Source organism: Crotalus tigris, unplaced genomic scaffold (genome assembly GCF_016545835.1).
Source record: "Crotalus tigris isolate CLP2741 ecotype Arizona unplaced genomic scaffold, ASM1654583v1 scf7180000024473.799607, whole genome shotgun sequence".
Taxonomy (NCBI): domain Eukaryota; kingdom Metazoa; phylum Chordata; class Lepidosauria; order Squamata; family Viperidae; genus Crotalus; species Crotalus tigris.
Window position 1 is genome coordinate 576,119 of NW_024100644.1, and position 16,434 is coordinate 592,552.

Sequence of the window (16,434 nt, forward strand, 5' to 3'; positions counted from 1 at the left end):
CACCCTCAATATAACCCATGTCTGACTTAGCAGCAGATGTGCTTTGCCAAAAAAAAGAGGAAACTTATCTATTTGTAGAATACAAAGTTATATATTTATATATATAACTAATTCATACTTGATCCAATATTTCTCCCTTTGTCTTTTCTCTGATTTAATTTTGACTTATAAATTGTACCTCATCAATTGATCTCTCTTCAGGTGTCAGTGTTTTTTGTTTTTATTTTTGTTTTTGAAAAGGGCATGGTAAGGAGAGAAAATGTGGAAACCTTTTACTGAACATAGATGTGCTCTTCCCTTCATGTTCTATCTCCAGCATACTGTAGCTCTTTCAAAAATTATAATTGCATGTTCCCTGCCTGACCCTTTGAATCACTTTTGAGAAGCGGTGAAATTTTGCAAGCCTTTGTTTTAATTACTCTAATATAAACCTGCCATTTCTGCAATGAAATTACAGTAAAAAAGAAAGAAAGAAAGAAAGAAAGAAAGAAAGAAAGAAAGAAAGAAAGAAAGAAAGAAAGAAAGAAAGAAAGAGCCTGCCTTCCTGCCTTCACTTTTATTAAGACCGGAGTGTTTTGTGAAAGTCATCCACATAAGAAGGGTACAAGGAAAACTGTGAGATTAATGCACTGAGGGGATTTTTTATCTGAAGTGATATGTAAATTGAGGTACAATATCCCCTTTAAAGCCACACATTTTCCCTTTTCAGGCTGCACTCACCAACAAAACGTTTGTGCACTTTCCTGAATCCTTTCCTATCAATTCCCTCCATTCATTGCAGGGAGTAAAAAAATATCCTGTGGCTGAATTTGGTGCCCCTACTAGTACTCATTCAAGGTAATTTTCCCTCTTTAAAAAAATTCATTCCATATTCTATTCTTATAATAGATTTCATTGAAACACTTTTATTTTTCGGAGTCCAATCTCAAGTACAGTTGGAGCCTGGAGGGGACATGAGAAGATCTGGAGAGTCCCTCTGTCAATGCTGCTAACATCGGATGTTCTTGCTTGACAAAATATGAAGATGCAGACATTTTTTATTTAACCTGTGTATTACTTTTAGAGTTAAAATTAGATAGTGATGGAAGGGAGGAGGGAAGAATGTACTTGGGGACTAGTTAGCCATAACAATATTTCAGTAGGGTATTTTTCAAGGTTACTTGTAACAAGAGGAGATAATGGGAGAGAAAGTTCACACTTCAAACTAATTGGAGAATGTGATTAATGACTGTTAAATGAAGAAGTGAGTTATGCTTTGTTACGGTGTGCTGGGGGAGGATAATTCAGATTTTGGCTTCACTATGTATGTGCCGAAGCTATGTAGCAATTAAAAAGGTTCTTTAAGGTAAACAATGCCTCAAAGTTCTTTGAAGAGTTTCTTCTTTTGGAACCATGACACTCTCCTTCTCTCCTGTAGACCCTCTGGATTCACCTTCAGCAACTCCTGAGTGCACTGGGTGAGATAGGCTCCAGGGCAAGGACTAGAATTTGTGGCCACAATACTTACAGGCTCATCTCCTTCCACTTACTACACAGATACATTCAAGGGATGCTTCACCATCTATTGTGGAAGATACACAGTGAAAGGAAGTGAATCTGATGCCAAGCTAAAACTTCCTGTTCCTCTGAACAGCTCTTAAAATTGATTCAGAAAATTGAATGTGTGTATTTGAACTGACTGTGAAAGTTGGACCATAAGAAAGGCTGAATGGCAAAGAATTGAGGCCTTTGAACTATGGTGCTGGAGAAGACTCCTCCGTGTCCCTTGGACTGCAAGGCGTTCAAACTGGTCAATCCTAGAAGAGATCAACCCTGACTGCTCTTTAGATCCTGAAGTTGAAACTCAAATACTTTGGCTACCTAATGAGAAGGAAGGACTCACTGGAGAAGGGCCTAATGCTGGAAAAGATTGAGGGCAATAGAAGAAAGGGACGACAGAGAATGAGATGGCTGGATGGAGTCACTGAAGCAGTAGGTGTGAACTTAAATGGACTCCAGAAGATGGTAGAGGACAGGAAGACCTGGAGGAATGTTGTCCGTGGGGTCGCAATGAGTCGGACATGACTTCGCAATTAACAACAACAACAAATTTGAACTAAGAAGCAGAAGATAAATCTCAATGACAGGTTATAGAAACTCAAATCTGATCTTCAAAGAAGCAGTGTGGAATCTTGTTAGCACTTTGACAGGAAAAAAAAAGACATCTCCAGGGTGTGAAATAAACTGGGGATCTTTTAAAAAGTTAAAACATGGATCTCCAGATCTTCTTTGATATATTTCCTTTGATTCTCAGTATTGCCAATTCTTCATTGTTTTTAGACATGTTGCTCCTTTTTAATTCTTTTTATACCCATATATATTCAACACCCTGAATCCTGAAGTTTTCTCCTCTCAGTAGGATTGAGCCAAGGGTGATAAATATTGGTCACTGCAAGCCTTCTCTCCCAGAATCCTTCTGAGACTTATTTTGGACTGTCTTCCTGCTTTGATGTGGTTGCTTGTACAATTTCCTTGTACAATTTCACACCAAAGAAATAAATGTGCTCACCTGGCTTACTCAAAAGTAACCTTTGTGGGGAGGAGGGTGAGTAAGACTTGAATACCTCAACTATCTTGCTTAATAGGGAAATTAAAATAAAATTAAAAAAAATCCAATGGTCTCATTTTGTGCAGGTATAGTTTTTGACTTAGGAAAATCAGCCCCACAATATCCAGATTACAAAGCAAGTAAGTATTTATTCAAAAGCAACTCTTCCCATTTTCCTCCATACTAATAATTAAATGTGTCTGCCTTGACTATCATAAGGCCTTGCCCGTAATCTCAAATTTGTTGCAAAGAATTCTGTAATGTCAATGAGGAGAATTTTGTAAAAATAACTAATTTATACTTGTTGAATTTCTTCCCCCTTTGTCTTTTCCCTCATTCCAACTCTGACTTAAAACTTGTGCCTCATCAAGCGTTCAGGTTTTGGGGGTTTCGTTTGAAAAGGGCATGGTAAGGAGAGAAAATGTGGAAAACTTTTACTGAATTCAGATGTGCTCTACTTTTCATGTTCTATCTTCAATGTAGCTCTTTCAAAAATTATAATTGCATGTTCCTCGGCTGTCCCTTTGAATCACTTTTGAGAAGTGGTGAAATTTTGAAAGTCTTTGTTTTAATTGCTCTAATATAAATCTGCCATTTCTGCTATGAATTTACAGTAAAAAAGGATGAGAGTGACTGACTTCACTTTTATTGAGACTGGAATGTTATGTCAAAGTCACCCATGTAAGGAGCATACAAGGAAAACTGTGAGATTAATGCACTGAGGGGATCTTTTATCTGAAGTGATATGTAAATTGAGGCACATTTCCCCCTTTAAAGCCACATGATTTCCCTTTTCAGGATGTACCCACCAACACAAAGTTTGTGCACTTTCCTGAATCTTTTCCTATCAATTCTATTCATTCATTACAGGGAGCAAAAAATGATCCCGTGGTTGAATTTGGTGCACTTACTAGTATTCCTTCAAGGTACTTTTTCTCTCTTTAAAGAATTTCTTTCCCTATTCTGTTTTTGTATATAGAAGGTTTCATTGAAACACTTTTCTTTTTAGGTGTCAAATCTCAAGGACAGTTGGTGGAGTCTGGAGGGGGTGTGAGAAGACCTGGAGGGTCCCTCCGTCTCTCGTGCCAAGCCTCTGGATTCACCTTCAGCACCTCCTGGATGCACTGGGTGAGACAGGCTCCAGGGCAAGAACTAGAATTTGTGGCCACAATACTTACAGGCTCATCTCCTTCCATTTACTACCCTGATAAATTCACGGGACGCTTCACCATCTCCAGGGATGATTCCCGCAGTCAGCTGTATTTGCAAATGAACAATCTGAAACAGCTGTCTATTACTGTACGAGATACACAGTGAGAGGAAGTGGATGTGATGCCAGGCAAAAACCTTCTCTTCCTCTCTGCAGCTCTGCAAAATGATTCAATCACAGGAAGTTGAAACTGTGTATTTGAACTTGGAAGCAGAAGATAAATCTCAATGACAGGTTTTAGAAACTCAAATCTGTTCTTCTAAGACAGACATGTCAAACACAAGGCCTGGGGGCCAGATGTGGCCCGCAAAGTGGTTTCATGTGGCCCGTGAAGCCATCCCTCAGATCTATCCCACTCCTGCCCAGGCCCCCACAGGCACCCTTGACATAAATGATGTAGAGCTGGCCACACCCACCCAGTAGGCACACTCACTCCATCCATGCCCACCCAGTAGGTTGCATCCACCCTGGCCACACCCACCCTGAGGGCAACCGCAATGCTGATGCGGCCCTCAATGAAATTGAGTTTGACACCCCTGTTCTAAGAAGCAATGTGGAATCTTGTTAACACTTTGACAGGGCTGGGGTGGGGGGAAGGATAGCTCCAGTCTGTGGAATAATCTGGGTAGCTTTTAAAAAGTTAAAATGTATTTACAGGTAGAAGCATGGATCTACAGAGCTTCCTTGATATATTTCCTTTGATTCTCAGTATTACCAATTCTCCATGGTTTAATTTTTTTAGACATGTTGCTCCATTTTAATTCTTTCTATATCAATATATATTCAACACCCTGAATCCTGAAGTTCTCTCCCCTCAGTAGGATTGATCCAAAGGAGATAAACTTTAGTCAGTGCAAGCTTTCTCTCCCAGAAGCCCTTTGAGACTCAATATTTTGGACTGTCTTCCTGCTTTGACATAGCTGCTTAGTTGCTCCTTCTACAATCTGATACCAAAGAAATGAATGTGCTCACCTGGCTTGCTTTTTTTTGGGGGGGGGGGGGGAGAGGTTGAGTAAGATTTGAATCCCTCAACTATCTTGCTTAACAGGGAAATTAAACTGGAATAACAAATCCACTGGTCTCATTTTGGGCAGGTAAAGTTTTTTGACTTAGGAAAATCAGCCTCACAATACCCACATTGCAAAGTAAGGAAATATTTACTCAAAAGCAGCCCTTCCCATTTTTTTTTCATACTAATAATTAAACATGTCTGTCTCATCATAAGGACTTGCCCATAATCTCAAATTTGTTGCAAATAATTCTGTAACATCAGTGAGGAGAATACATGCTACATTAGGAAAAAAGGAATAGAGTTTGAAGAAATAAAGACAAGTAACTAATGTACAGATCAAACAATGGTCACTCTCTGTCTAATCCTAATGAAATCCACACTCACCTATGGAAATGAACCATTGGTGTTGAACAAGAGACAGTAAGAATAATTAACCTAGAAAACAAGGACACAAGTGGCATAGAACATATTTTGATAAATGCAATTTTTCATGTTCAAGTAGCAATAGCAATAGCACTTAGATTTATATACTGCTCCATAGTGCTTTACAGCATTCTCAAAATGATTTACAATGTCAGCATATTGTTGCCAACAATCTGGGTCCTCATTTCACCGACCTCAGAAGGATGAAAGGCTGAGTCAACTCTGAGCCAGTCAAGATCGAACTCCTGGCTGTGGGCAGAGTTTGTATGCAATACTACTTTCTAACCACTGTGCCATCAGGGAAATACCCACGCAACCCTCACTGTATAAAGTAATATAAGCAATGTCTGAGTTAATAGCAGATGTGCTTTGTCAAATATAGAGGAAACTTAATTATTTGTAGAGTATAAAGTTATTTATTTGTAGAAATAATTTATACTTGATGAATTTCTTTTCCCTCTGTCTTTCCTCTTATTCTATCTCTGACTTAGAAATTGTGCCTCATCAAGTTTTTTTGGGGGGTTGGGGGGGTTTGAAAAGGGCATGTTAAGGAGAAAAAAAGTGGAAAGCTTTTATTTAACTCAGGATGTGTTCTTCTTTTTATGTTCTATCTTTAGCATAGCTCTTTCAAAAATTATAATTGCATGTCCCTTGCCTGTCCCTTTGAATCATTTTTGAGAAGCGGTGAAATTTTGCAAGTCTTTGTTTTAATTACTCTAATATAAACCTGCCATTTCTGCAATGAAATTACAGAAAGAAAGAAAGAAAGAAAGAAAGAAAGAAAGAAAGAAAGAAAGAAAGAAAGAAAGAAAGAAAGAGACTGCCTTCACTTTTATTGAAACAGGAATGTTTTCTGAAAGTCACTGATGTAAGGAATGTACAAGGAAAACTATGAGATTATTACACTGAGAGGCTCTTTTATCTGAAGTTTTATGTAAATCAGGGAGCAATTTCCCCTTTAAAGGAGTCATTTGTTTTCCCTTTTCAGGCTACACTGACCAACAAAAAGTTTGTGCACTTTCCTGAATCCTTTCCTATCAATTCCCTCCATTCATTGCAGGGAGCAAAAAATGATCCTGTGGCTGAATTTGGTGCCCTGGCTGGCACTCCTTCAAAGTACTTTTTCCCTCTTTAAATAATTTCTTTCCCTATTCTCTTTTTGTACATAGAAGATTTCATTCAAACACTTTTGTTTTTAGGTGTCAAATCTCAAGGACAGTTGGTGGAATCTGGAGGGGGTGTGAGAAGCCCTGGAGGGTCCCTCCGTCTCTCCTGCCAAGCCTCTGGATTCACCTTCAGCAGCTATTGGATGCACTGGGTGAGACAGGCTCCAGAGAAAGGACTAGAATGGGTGGCCGCCATAAGTACAGGCTCATCTCCTTCCACTTACTACCCAGATAAAGTCAAGGGACGCTTCACCAACTCCAGGGACGATGCCAAAAGCCAGCTGTATCTGCAGATGAACAATCTGGAACTGGAGGATACTTCAGTTTATTACTGCACAAAAGACACAGTGAGAGGAAGTGAATCAGATGCTAAGCAAAAACCTTTTTCCCCCCTCTCAGCAGCTCTCTAAATTGATTCAGAAAGCTGAACTTGTGTATTTAAACTGAGAAGCAGAATATAAATCTACATGACAGGTTGTGGAACCTCAAATCTGATCTTCGAAGAAGCAGTGTGGAACCTTGATAGCACTTGGATAGAGGAAAAAAAAACAGGAAAACTCCAGGCTGTGGAATAAACTGGGTAGTTTTTTAAAAGTTTAATTTAAATACAGGTTGAAATATGGATTGATGTCTTACACATTTTCCTGCGTATGTTTGCAGATCTAAATCCTTTGATTCTCAGTATTACCTCACTAAACTCACTAAATCTCCTGAAGATTTTAATTTGTTTTCAGCTTCTTTTCCCTTTCTGAAAATCAGAATGGCTTCCTCTTATCCTCATCACTAACACCAGGGGGCAGTATTGTCACACTCAGTCATGTTGGCCATGCAGGGAGATATAGGCAGGGGAATACTGTGGTGCAGTCTATACATCTCATTTCGAAGGTTGATTATATCTTTGTTTACTTGCTTAAAAATTCATTTTAATTCATCTTAAAATGACTATAATCTTCCCAGTGAAGCCACATATTTCTTAAATATATAAGAAATATATAAGAAATTGAATTTCTTGGAGAATAAAAAGGGATCTTTCTCATTCAATGAAGAGAACATTCTGGAACATAACATGATTTGATTTTGTCTTTGTGAGCTGGGTGGATGGTACAAGCTGTGGATTACACATTGTTCCTCAAGCCTTAATCAACATTTACTGTTCCTGAGAAAAGGAAGGAAGGAAGGAAGGAAGGAAGGAAGGAAGGAAGGAAGGAAGGAAGGAAGGAAGGAAGGAAGGAAATCTCTTAACTGTGATATAGTTAGAACAGACATGTCAAACACAAGGCCTGGGGGCCGGATGCAGCCCGTGAAGTGGTTTCATTTGGCCTGTGAAGCCATCCTGGAAACAATGAGGGAACGGCCCCTGCTGCCTTGGCGCCCCCATGGGGAAGTGGGGCTGGGCTTGGTGCTGCAGGTTCTCGAGGGCCAGGCTGGGTGTTTGCCCAGGCTCTGGGCAGCCCGTGCTGCCATCCAGCCCCCCCCCCCTGCATGGTCTGAGAGGAACAGTGAGGCTCCTCCAGTGAACCATGCCTTGGCACTTGCCCCAGTCCCAACCCCTTCTTCCAGGGACCCTCAGATCTGTTCCACTCCTGCCCAGGCCCTCACAGGCACCATTGATCCAAATTTATTTATTTATTTATTTATTTATTTATGAGACTTATATACCGCTTTAAGTGCAAGCACTCTCTAAGCGGTGTACACCAGTAAGCAATGTATATATATATTTACATTGCCCCCAACAATCTGGTGATGTAGAGCTGGCCACGCCCACCCAGTAGGCCACACCCACTCCATCCACGCCCACCCAGTAGGCTGCACCCACCCTGGCCATAGCCCCCCGCACCGCCTGAGGGCAACTGCAATGCTGATGTGTCCTTCAATAAAATTTGAGTTTGACACCCCTGAGTTAGAAGATAGGTTTTGGAGAAGTGGTAGAATTATTCCAGTCTTTGTTTTACTCATTGTAAAGTAAACTTGCACTTTCTCCCAGGTATTCACAAGAAAACAAAAACCAAGCATGTCTAGCATCACTTTTCTTAGGACTGAAACATTATCTGAAAGTCACAGATGTAAGGTCTTTCCAAAAAATTATCTCTAAGTGAATGCACTGAGGGGCTCTTTTATCTGAAGCAATATTTAAATCAGGGCCTCTTTAAAGGAGCTTCATGGTTTCCCTTTTCAGGCTACACCCACTAACACAAAGTTTGTGCACTTTCCTGAATCCTTTCCATCAATTCCCTCCATTAATTACAGGAGCAAAAATGACCCCATGGTTGAATTTGCCACCCTTACTAGTATTCCTCCAAGGTAATTCTTTCCTCTCTAAAAACTTTCCTTCCATGTTATGTTTTTTGTGTGTGTGTGTGTGTGTGTGTGTGTACACAGAAGATTTCAATGAAACACTTTTATTTTAGAAGTTCACTATGGGCACCACTTGGTGGAGTCTGGATGGCACATGAGAAGACCTGGAGGGTCCCTCCGTCTTTACTGCCAAGCCTCTGGATTTACCTTCAGTCGCTACTGGATGGACTGGATGAGACAGGCTCCAGGGAAAGGAAAGAAAAGGCTGGCTGGCATAAAGAATAACTCACCTCCTTCCACATTCTGCTCAAATAAACTGAATGGACGGTTCACCATCTCCAAGGATGATTCCCTCACCCATTTGTATCTGCAAATGAACAATCTCAAAATGGAGGACACCGCTATTACTGCATGTGAGAGACACAGTGATAGGAAGTGAATCAGACACCAGGCTGAGGGAGGGAGTGAAGGAGGAAGGAAGGAAGGAAGGAAGGAAGGAAGGAAGGAAGGAAGGAAGGAAGGAAGGAAGGAAGGAAGGAAGGAAGGAAGGAAGGAAGGAGCGAGGGACCTAGGGGATGAAGAAAAGAAGGAGAGAACGAAGGAAGTAGCAAATTTCTTAACTCTTCGATGAGAAATGAAACATCTTCAAAGAAAGCTCCAATGTAGCTCTTTCAAAATTATAATTGTATGTTCATCTCCTGTTACTTTGAATCACTTTTGAGAAGGGGTAAAATTTTGCAAACCTTTGCTTTAATTACTCTAATATAAAACTGCCATTTGAATTTAGAGTAAAAAGAAAAGAAAAGAAAGAGCCTACCTTCACTTTTATTAAGAGTGTCAAATGTTATATGAAAGTCACCCATGTAAGGACCGTACAAGGAAAACTGTGAGATTAATGCACTGAGGGGATCTTTTGTCTGAAGTGATATGTAAATTGAGGCACATTTCCCCCTTTAAAGCCACATGATTTCCCTTTTCAGGATGCACCCACCAACACAAAGTTTGTGCACTTTCTTGAATCCATTCATTATAGGGGCAAAAATGATCCCGTGGCTGAATTTGGTGCTCTGGTTATTGCTACTTCCAGGTAATTTTTCTTTCTTTTTTAAAAAAAAAAATCTCCTTCCATATTCATTTTTTTTTATGTAGAAGATTTTATTGAAACACTTCTGTTTTCAGAAGTCCAATCTGAGGTCCAGTTGGTGGAGTCTGGAGGGATGTAAGAAGACCTGGAGATTCCCTCTATTTCTCCTGCCAAGCCTCTGGATACCCCTTCAGGAGCTATGTCATGAGCTGGGTGAGACAGGCTCCAAGGAAAGGACTGGAATGGGTGGCTTTAATAGGTACAGGCTTATATCCTTCCACTTACTACACAAATAAAGTCAATAGACAGTTTACCATCTCCAGGGATAATTCCCACAATCAGCTTTATCTGCAAATGAAAAATCTGAAACCAGAGGACACGGCTGTCTATTACTGTACAAGAAACACAGTGAGAGGTAGTGAATCAGACACCAGGCAAAAACCTTCTCTTCCTCTGAGCATCTCTCCAAATTGATTCAAAAAATTGAATTTGTGTATTTGAACCAAGAAGCAGAAGATAAATCTCTATGACAGGAGGCACAACCTTGTATCCAATCTTTAAATAAGCAATGTGGAACCTTGTTAGTACTTTGATAGGAGGGCAAACAAAACAGGAAATCTGGATAGTTTTTGTAGGAAGTCAGCACACACACACACACACACACAGAGAGAGAGAGAGAGAGAGAGAGAGAGAGAGAGAGAGAGAGAGAGAGAGAGAGAGAGAGAGAGAGAGAGAGAAGGAAATATTTGGAGGGATATTAAAAAAAAGACAGAATATTATATTTCCCCAAAGGATTAATGGGGGAAAATCTTAAAAGACAGAAACCAGCCTCTCTTCCCTCCAAGCAGAAACTGAGCAGGCCAGCTCTTTAGAAATGTAGATTTGCTAATCCTATTCAGAAAGACTGGGCCATCTATTCATAAGCAAAATGCCTTCAGCCACAGCCCCAGAGAAGCTGATGGGATTAGAAAAACAAAGGCATTCCTCACACAACTCCAAGGACAGGAAGATGACCTTTAGGACATAATAGGATTAACCCACCAGCATTAGAATACCAAAAGGGCACACTCAAGCTCAGGTCAAAATACATTGCACAGGAGCAGGAACAACCTCAAATACAAAGCCCAAGAAGATATAAAAATCCATCCACTCCCAGCTCCATTTTGTCAGCCATCCCAGAAACATGCTGTGTCACTGAAGTTTCTGGCAACAAAATAAACAAGAACCTTCTTTCCAAACAGCCTCCATTTTTATTTCCAGTGTCCTAGCCTACTCCCAGCTTGGAACTGGACCTGGTGATTTTTCTTTCAACACTTTTTAAAAAAATAAAATTTATTTACAGGTGGAAATATGGATTGATGTCCTACAGATCTTCCTGGATATGTCTGCAGTTCAGAATCCTTTGATTCTCAGTGTTACTAACTCTCTTTTGTTTAATTCTTTTAGACATGTTGCCCATTTCAATTCTTTCTATATCAATATATATTTAATGCCCTGAATCCTGAAGTTCTCTCCCCTCAGTAGGATTGGGCCATTGGATAGTGCAAACCTCCTCTCCCACAAGCCTTCTGAAATGCAATATTTTGGACTGTCTTCCTGCCTTGATGTAGTTCCTTAGTTGCTCCTGTTACAATTTAATATATAAAAAAAATGGATGTCTTGACTTGGCTTCCTCCCAAGTAACCTTTATTTTTTTTTGGGGGGGGGTGAATAAGACCTGAATCCCTCAACTAATTTGCTTAACCAGGGAAATTAAAGTGAAAAAAAAAATCCAGTGGTCTCATTCTGTGCAGGTATAGTTTTTCACTTAGGAAAATCAGCCCCACAATGTCCACACTGCGAAGTAAGCAAATATTTACTCAAAAGCAACCCTTCCCATTTTCCTCCATACTAATAATTAAACGTGTCTATCATAAGAGCTTGCCCACAATCTCAGATTTGTTGCAAAAAATCTATGATGTCAAAGTAGAGAATGACTGTTTATTAGAAAAAGGCAAATAAAGTTTGAAGAAATCAAGACAAGTAACTGATATAGCGAACAAACAATGGTGGCTTGCTATCTAATCCTAATGAAATTCTTGTCTATGGAGATTCTCAGTCATCCAGGTCATTGTTGTCCCAAAGGTGGTGGTTTTTTTTCCCAAAAAGCAACTGGACTTCTTGGTGTTTTCTTTGAAAATATTTCACTTCTCATCTAAGAAGTAACTTCAGTTCTAACTGACTGGTGTGGGATGAAAGGGTAAGATGTAAAAGATAACTGAATTTCTTGGATAATAAGAAAAGATATTTTGAATTTCTTAATTTTAATGAGCCGAAGTGGTACAGCAGTTAGAGTGCAGTACTGCAGGCCACTTTAGCTGACTGTGTTCAGCAGGTCAGCGGTTCAAATCTCACCGGCTCAAGGTTGACTCAGCCTTCCATCCTTCCGAGGTAGGTAAAATGAGGACTCAGATTGTTGGGGGCAATGTAAATATATATATATATACATTGCTTACTGGTGTACACCGCTTAGAGAGTGCTTGCACTTAAAGCGGTATATAAGTCTCATAAATAAATAAATAAATAAATTTTGAAAACTGAATTTCTTGGAGAATAAAAAAAGGATCTTTAGAACATTCTCATTCAAGGAAGAGAACATATTGGGACCTAACATTATTTGATTTTGTCTTTTTGAGTTGTGCATTAGAAATTGTTCCTCAAGGCTTAGTCACAATTTAATATAGGAAGGAAGGAAGGAAGGAAGGAAGGAAGGAAGGAAGGAAGGAAGGAAGGAAGGAAGGAAGGAAAGAAGGAAGGAAGGAAGGAAGGAAATCTCTTAACTCTGTTATAGTTAAGAGAATAAATTCTCTACTACATTGACTCATTTTTGACGAGTGATGGAATTATTTAAGTTTTTGTTTTACTTATTCTAAAGTAAACCTGCCCTTTCTCTTATATATTGCAGGAAAACAAACATAGAACATGTCTGGCATCACTTTTCTTAGGACTGGAACATTATTGGAAAACCACACATGTAAGGTTTGTCCCAAAAAATATCTCTAAGTGAATGCACCGAGGGGCTCTTTTATCCCAAGTAATATGTAAATCAGGACACAATTTCCCCTTTAAAGGAACAGCATGGTTTCTCTTTTCAGGCTACACCCACCAAGACAAAGTTTCTGCACTAGTCCAAATTCTCTACCACCTGTTTCCCTCCATTCATTAGAGGGAGCAAAAATGATTCTGTGGCTAAACTTGGTATCTTTACTTCTGGTCCTTAGAGGTAATTCTATCTTCTGTATTCAGCTTTTTCCTTTTTAACTCTTGGATTAGGAAAGTTTTCTGAAACAATTTTCATTTTAGGTGTCCAATCTGAGGTCCTGTTGGTGGAGTCTGGAGGGGATGTGAGAAGACCTGGAGGGTCCCTCCGTCTCTCCTGCCAAGGTTCTGGATACAACTTTGGTGGCTACAGCATGAGCTGGGTGAGACAGGCTCCGGGGAAAGGACTGGAATGGGTTGCACGCATCTATTCTGATTCCAGTGGAAAGTTCTACTCAGACAAAGTGAAAGGACGCTTCACCATCTCCAGGGACAATGCCAAAAGCCAGCTGTATCTGCAAATGAACAGCCTCAAAGCTGAAGACACGGCCATCTATTACTGTACAAGAGACACAGTGAGAGGAAGTGAATCTGAAGCCAGACAAGAACCTTCTGTCCCTCAGAGCAGATCTCCAACTGGATTCAGTCACAGAAAGGTGAATTTGAGACTTTGAACTGAGCAGGAGATCAATTTACATCACAGCAATAGACATATTCTATGGATCTGTAGAACATTTTAAGACTTTAAAAACAAATTAGATCCATATAAATTAAGGAAAATAGAACCCCAAAGTAATATTTTCTTCTTGAACTGAAGGTGAAAGAACCTCTGTATTTACAGTTACAAGGAATCAGTAATGAGAAGAAGTGAATCTGAAGCCAGACAAGAACCTTCTCTCCTTCACAGCAGATCTCCAGCCAGATTCAGTCACAGAAAGTTGAATATGAGTCTTTGAATTGAGGAGTAGGTGATCAATCTACATGTAGAATATTCCATGGATCCATAGAATATGCCCTGAATTCTCTTCTACATACCTTTCACTGCAGGATTTAAAACAGATTGTAGAGGAGCATGTGTCAAGGTGACTTCTACACTCCTTGAACTGTTGGAGATTTGTTTGAATGATTCAAAACATTATTTCCAAGACATACACTCCATAATCTTGTTAAATTTAGGAGTCATGATAATATTTTCCTCCTTCTCCACTCCCTAAAAATTATGCCAGAGTTACTAATCAAAATAATTTCCCATGAACAATTTTGAAATCAGCTTTGGCTCTACAGTCACTTTTCTCCTGGAGATCAATCACTCTCCCCAAGGCTAATTTCCCTGTTTAGAAGAGAAGTAGATATTAAACTTGCTACCTCTGCTCCATCTGTTTAGCAGTAGAGGGCAGCCTTCTCTGTAAAATCCTACTGCATATTATTCTCCAAGGGTTTTGCTTGAAAAATTTCACTGTTCTCTATGAAAACCAAAGAAGACTCCCCTCTAACTCTCCTTCTTTAAAAGTAATCCATACTGAATTGGTTTTAGGGCCTTATTCCTGTTTTTCATTCTACCAGGACATCAATTCAGCACAAACTGATTTTTCACTTGTCTCTTCCAAAATATTGAGATGAATGAAAGATTGAGGGATCAGTAATATCAGTAGTAACCAAGCTCTGTCACAATTGTCTCTCTAAATGTTTATAAGGCTTAATAGGAATAACAGAATAACAAAGTTAGAAGGGACTTTGGAAGTCTTCTAGTCCAACTCCCTGATCAGGCAGGTGACCCTATAGCAGTGGTTCTCAACCTTTTTAATGCCACGACCCCCAACCGGTCGTAAGTCGAGGACTACTCAACTGGTTGTAAGTCGAGGACTATTCAACTGGTGCAGCACCGTTTGCAGACTGGGACTTTTGGCGGGCTCAGCAGGGCAGAGACAGCCTGGACAATTCCTATTGGCTTTTGAAAGCCAATAGAATTAGACTCTATTCAAGAGAGTCTATTCTATTGGCTTTCAAAAGCCAATAGAATAAAAGGGAGTAGCACAGCTAAGAAAAAGGGGAAAAAATGGCAGACTGCATTGTTTGGCGACCCCCGTGAAATGGTCGTTCGACCCCAAATGAGGTCCTGACCCACAGGTTGAGAACCACTGCCCTATAGCATTTCAGACAAATAAATGTCCAATCTCTTCTTGAAAACCTGCAGTGATGGAGCACACACAACTTATGGAGGCAAGTCATCCCACTGATTTATTGTTGTAACTGTCAGGAAATTCCTCCTTAGTTCTAGGTTGGTCCTTTCTTTGATTAGTTTCTATCTGTAGCTTCTTGTCCTACCTTCAACCTCTTTTATTGAAATTGATTAATATTTTGCATCCCCAGTAGATATCCCTCATTTGTTTAGAGGACTTTCCTGTCTTCCCCTTTCTTTAATACAAGCTTTATTAAGTATTTCAGTTTTTACAACAAAGTGCTTAGGAAACAGCATGGTGATGGGGTAGTCAATTATCCAAAAACAAACACATTTATATATAATTCAAATTAAGTCATTAAAAATTCCCTCTCTAGTTCCCACCAATCATGTAACGTATTCAGATTAATACATTTCTAATACAAATCCATCAATCCATAAAATTTATAAAAAACATTAATTGTAAAAATCCCAATCCTCCCCCTTTTTAATGTCTTTATATCTTAAGTTGGAACAAAAAATAATTTTCAAACTAATACAGTTATTTGCATTATTCTCCTATTCAGTCTGAAACATCAGAACAAACCTGTAGATATAAATGGGAAGTGAAGATCGTATTTTATAATATTATTATTTTTTATTTAATATTTGTAGTATTTTTAGCTTATCCATTTATGGAAGTTGTTGAATTCCTCTGTTTACCATTTTTTATATTATGCCCACTTGAATGATCATGGGACATAACATAACCTGTAATACCAGGGGCTCCTTATCAATGCCCAATTCTTATAATGCTTCAATAAAAGTCAATAAAATAGTGGTTCTCAACCTTTTTAATGCCACGACTCCCAACCGGTCGTAAGTCGAGGACTACTCAACCGGTCGTAAGTCAAGGACTACTCAACTGGTGCAGCACCATTTGCAGAATGGGACTTTTGGCGGGCTCAGCAGGGCAGAGACAGCCTGGACAATTCCTGTTGGCTTTTGAAAGCCAATAGAATTAGATTCTATTCAAGAGAGTCTATTCTATTGGCTTTCAAAAGCCAATAGAATAAAAGGGAGTAGCACAGCTAAGGAAAAGGGGTAAAAAATAGCAGACTGCGTTGTTTGGTGACCCCCGTGAAATGGTCATTCAACCCCAAATGGTTGAGAACCACTGCAAAAAAAATGATATATAGGAAACATGCATTCATGATAGTGTGTGAAGTGCATTATAGTATCTGAAGATTAAAAACAGTTTGCCTTCAGAAGTTGTAGGTCTTTCATCACTGGAGATTTTTAAGAAAAGAAAAGACTGGACTGTCACTTGTCTGAAATGGTACAGGATCTCCTGCTTGAGCAGGAGGAAATCACCAAAGGTCCCTTCCAGTTTTATTATGATTGTCTGATTATTATGAGTA

At 39.4% G+C, this 16,434-nt stretch overlaps 2 gene segments (V, D, J or C); both read left to right on the top strand.

The window, feature by feature from the left end:
• Nucleotides 1–6,236: 6,236 nt before the first annotated feature.
• LOC120303637 lies at nt 6,237–6,808 on the top strand. The segment is given in 2 exon segments: nt 6,237–6,348; nt 6,432–6,808. Coding segments are annotated over 2 exon segments (423 nt in total).
• Nucleotides 6,809–12,914: 6,106 nt separating this feature from the next.
• On the top strand, nt 12,915–13,529 carry LOC120303638. The segment is given in 2 exon segments: nt 12,915–13,039; nt 13,120–13,529. Coding segments are annotated over 2 exon segments (456 nt in total).
• The last annotated feature ends 2,905 nt before the right edge of the window (nt 13,530–16,434 follow it).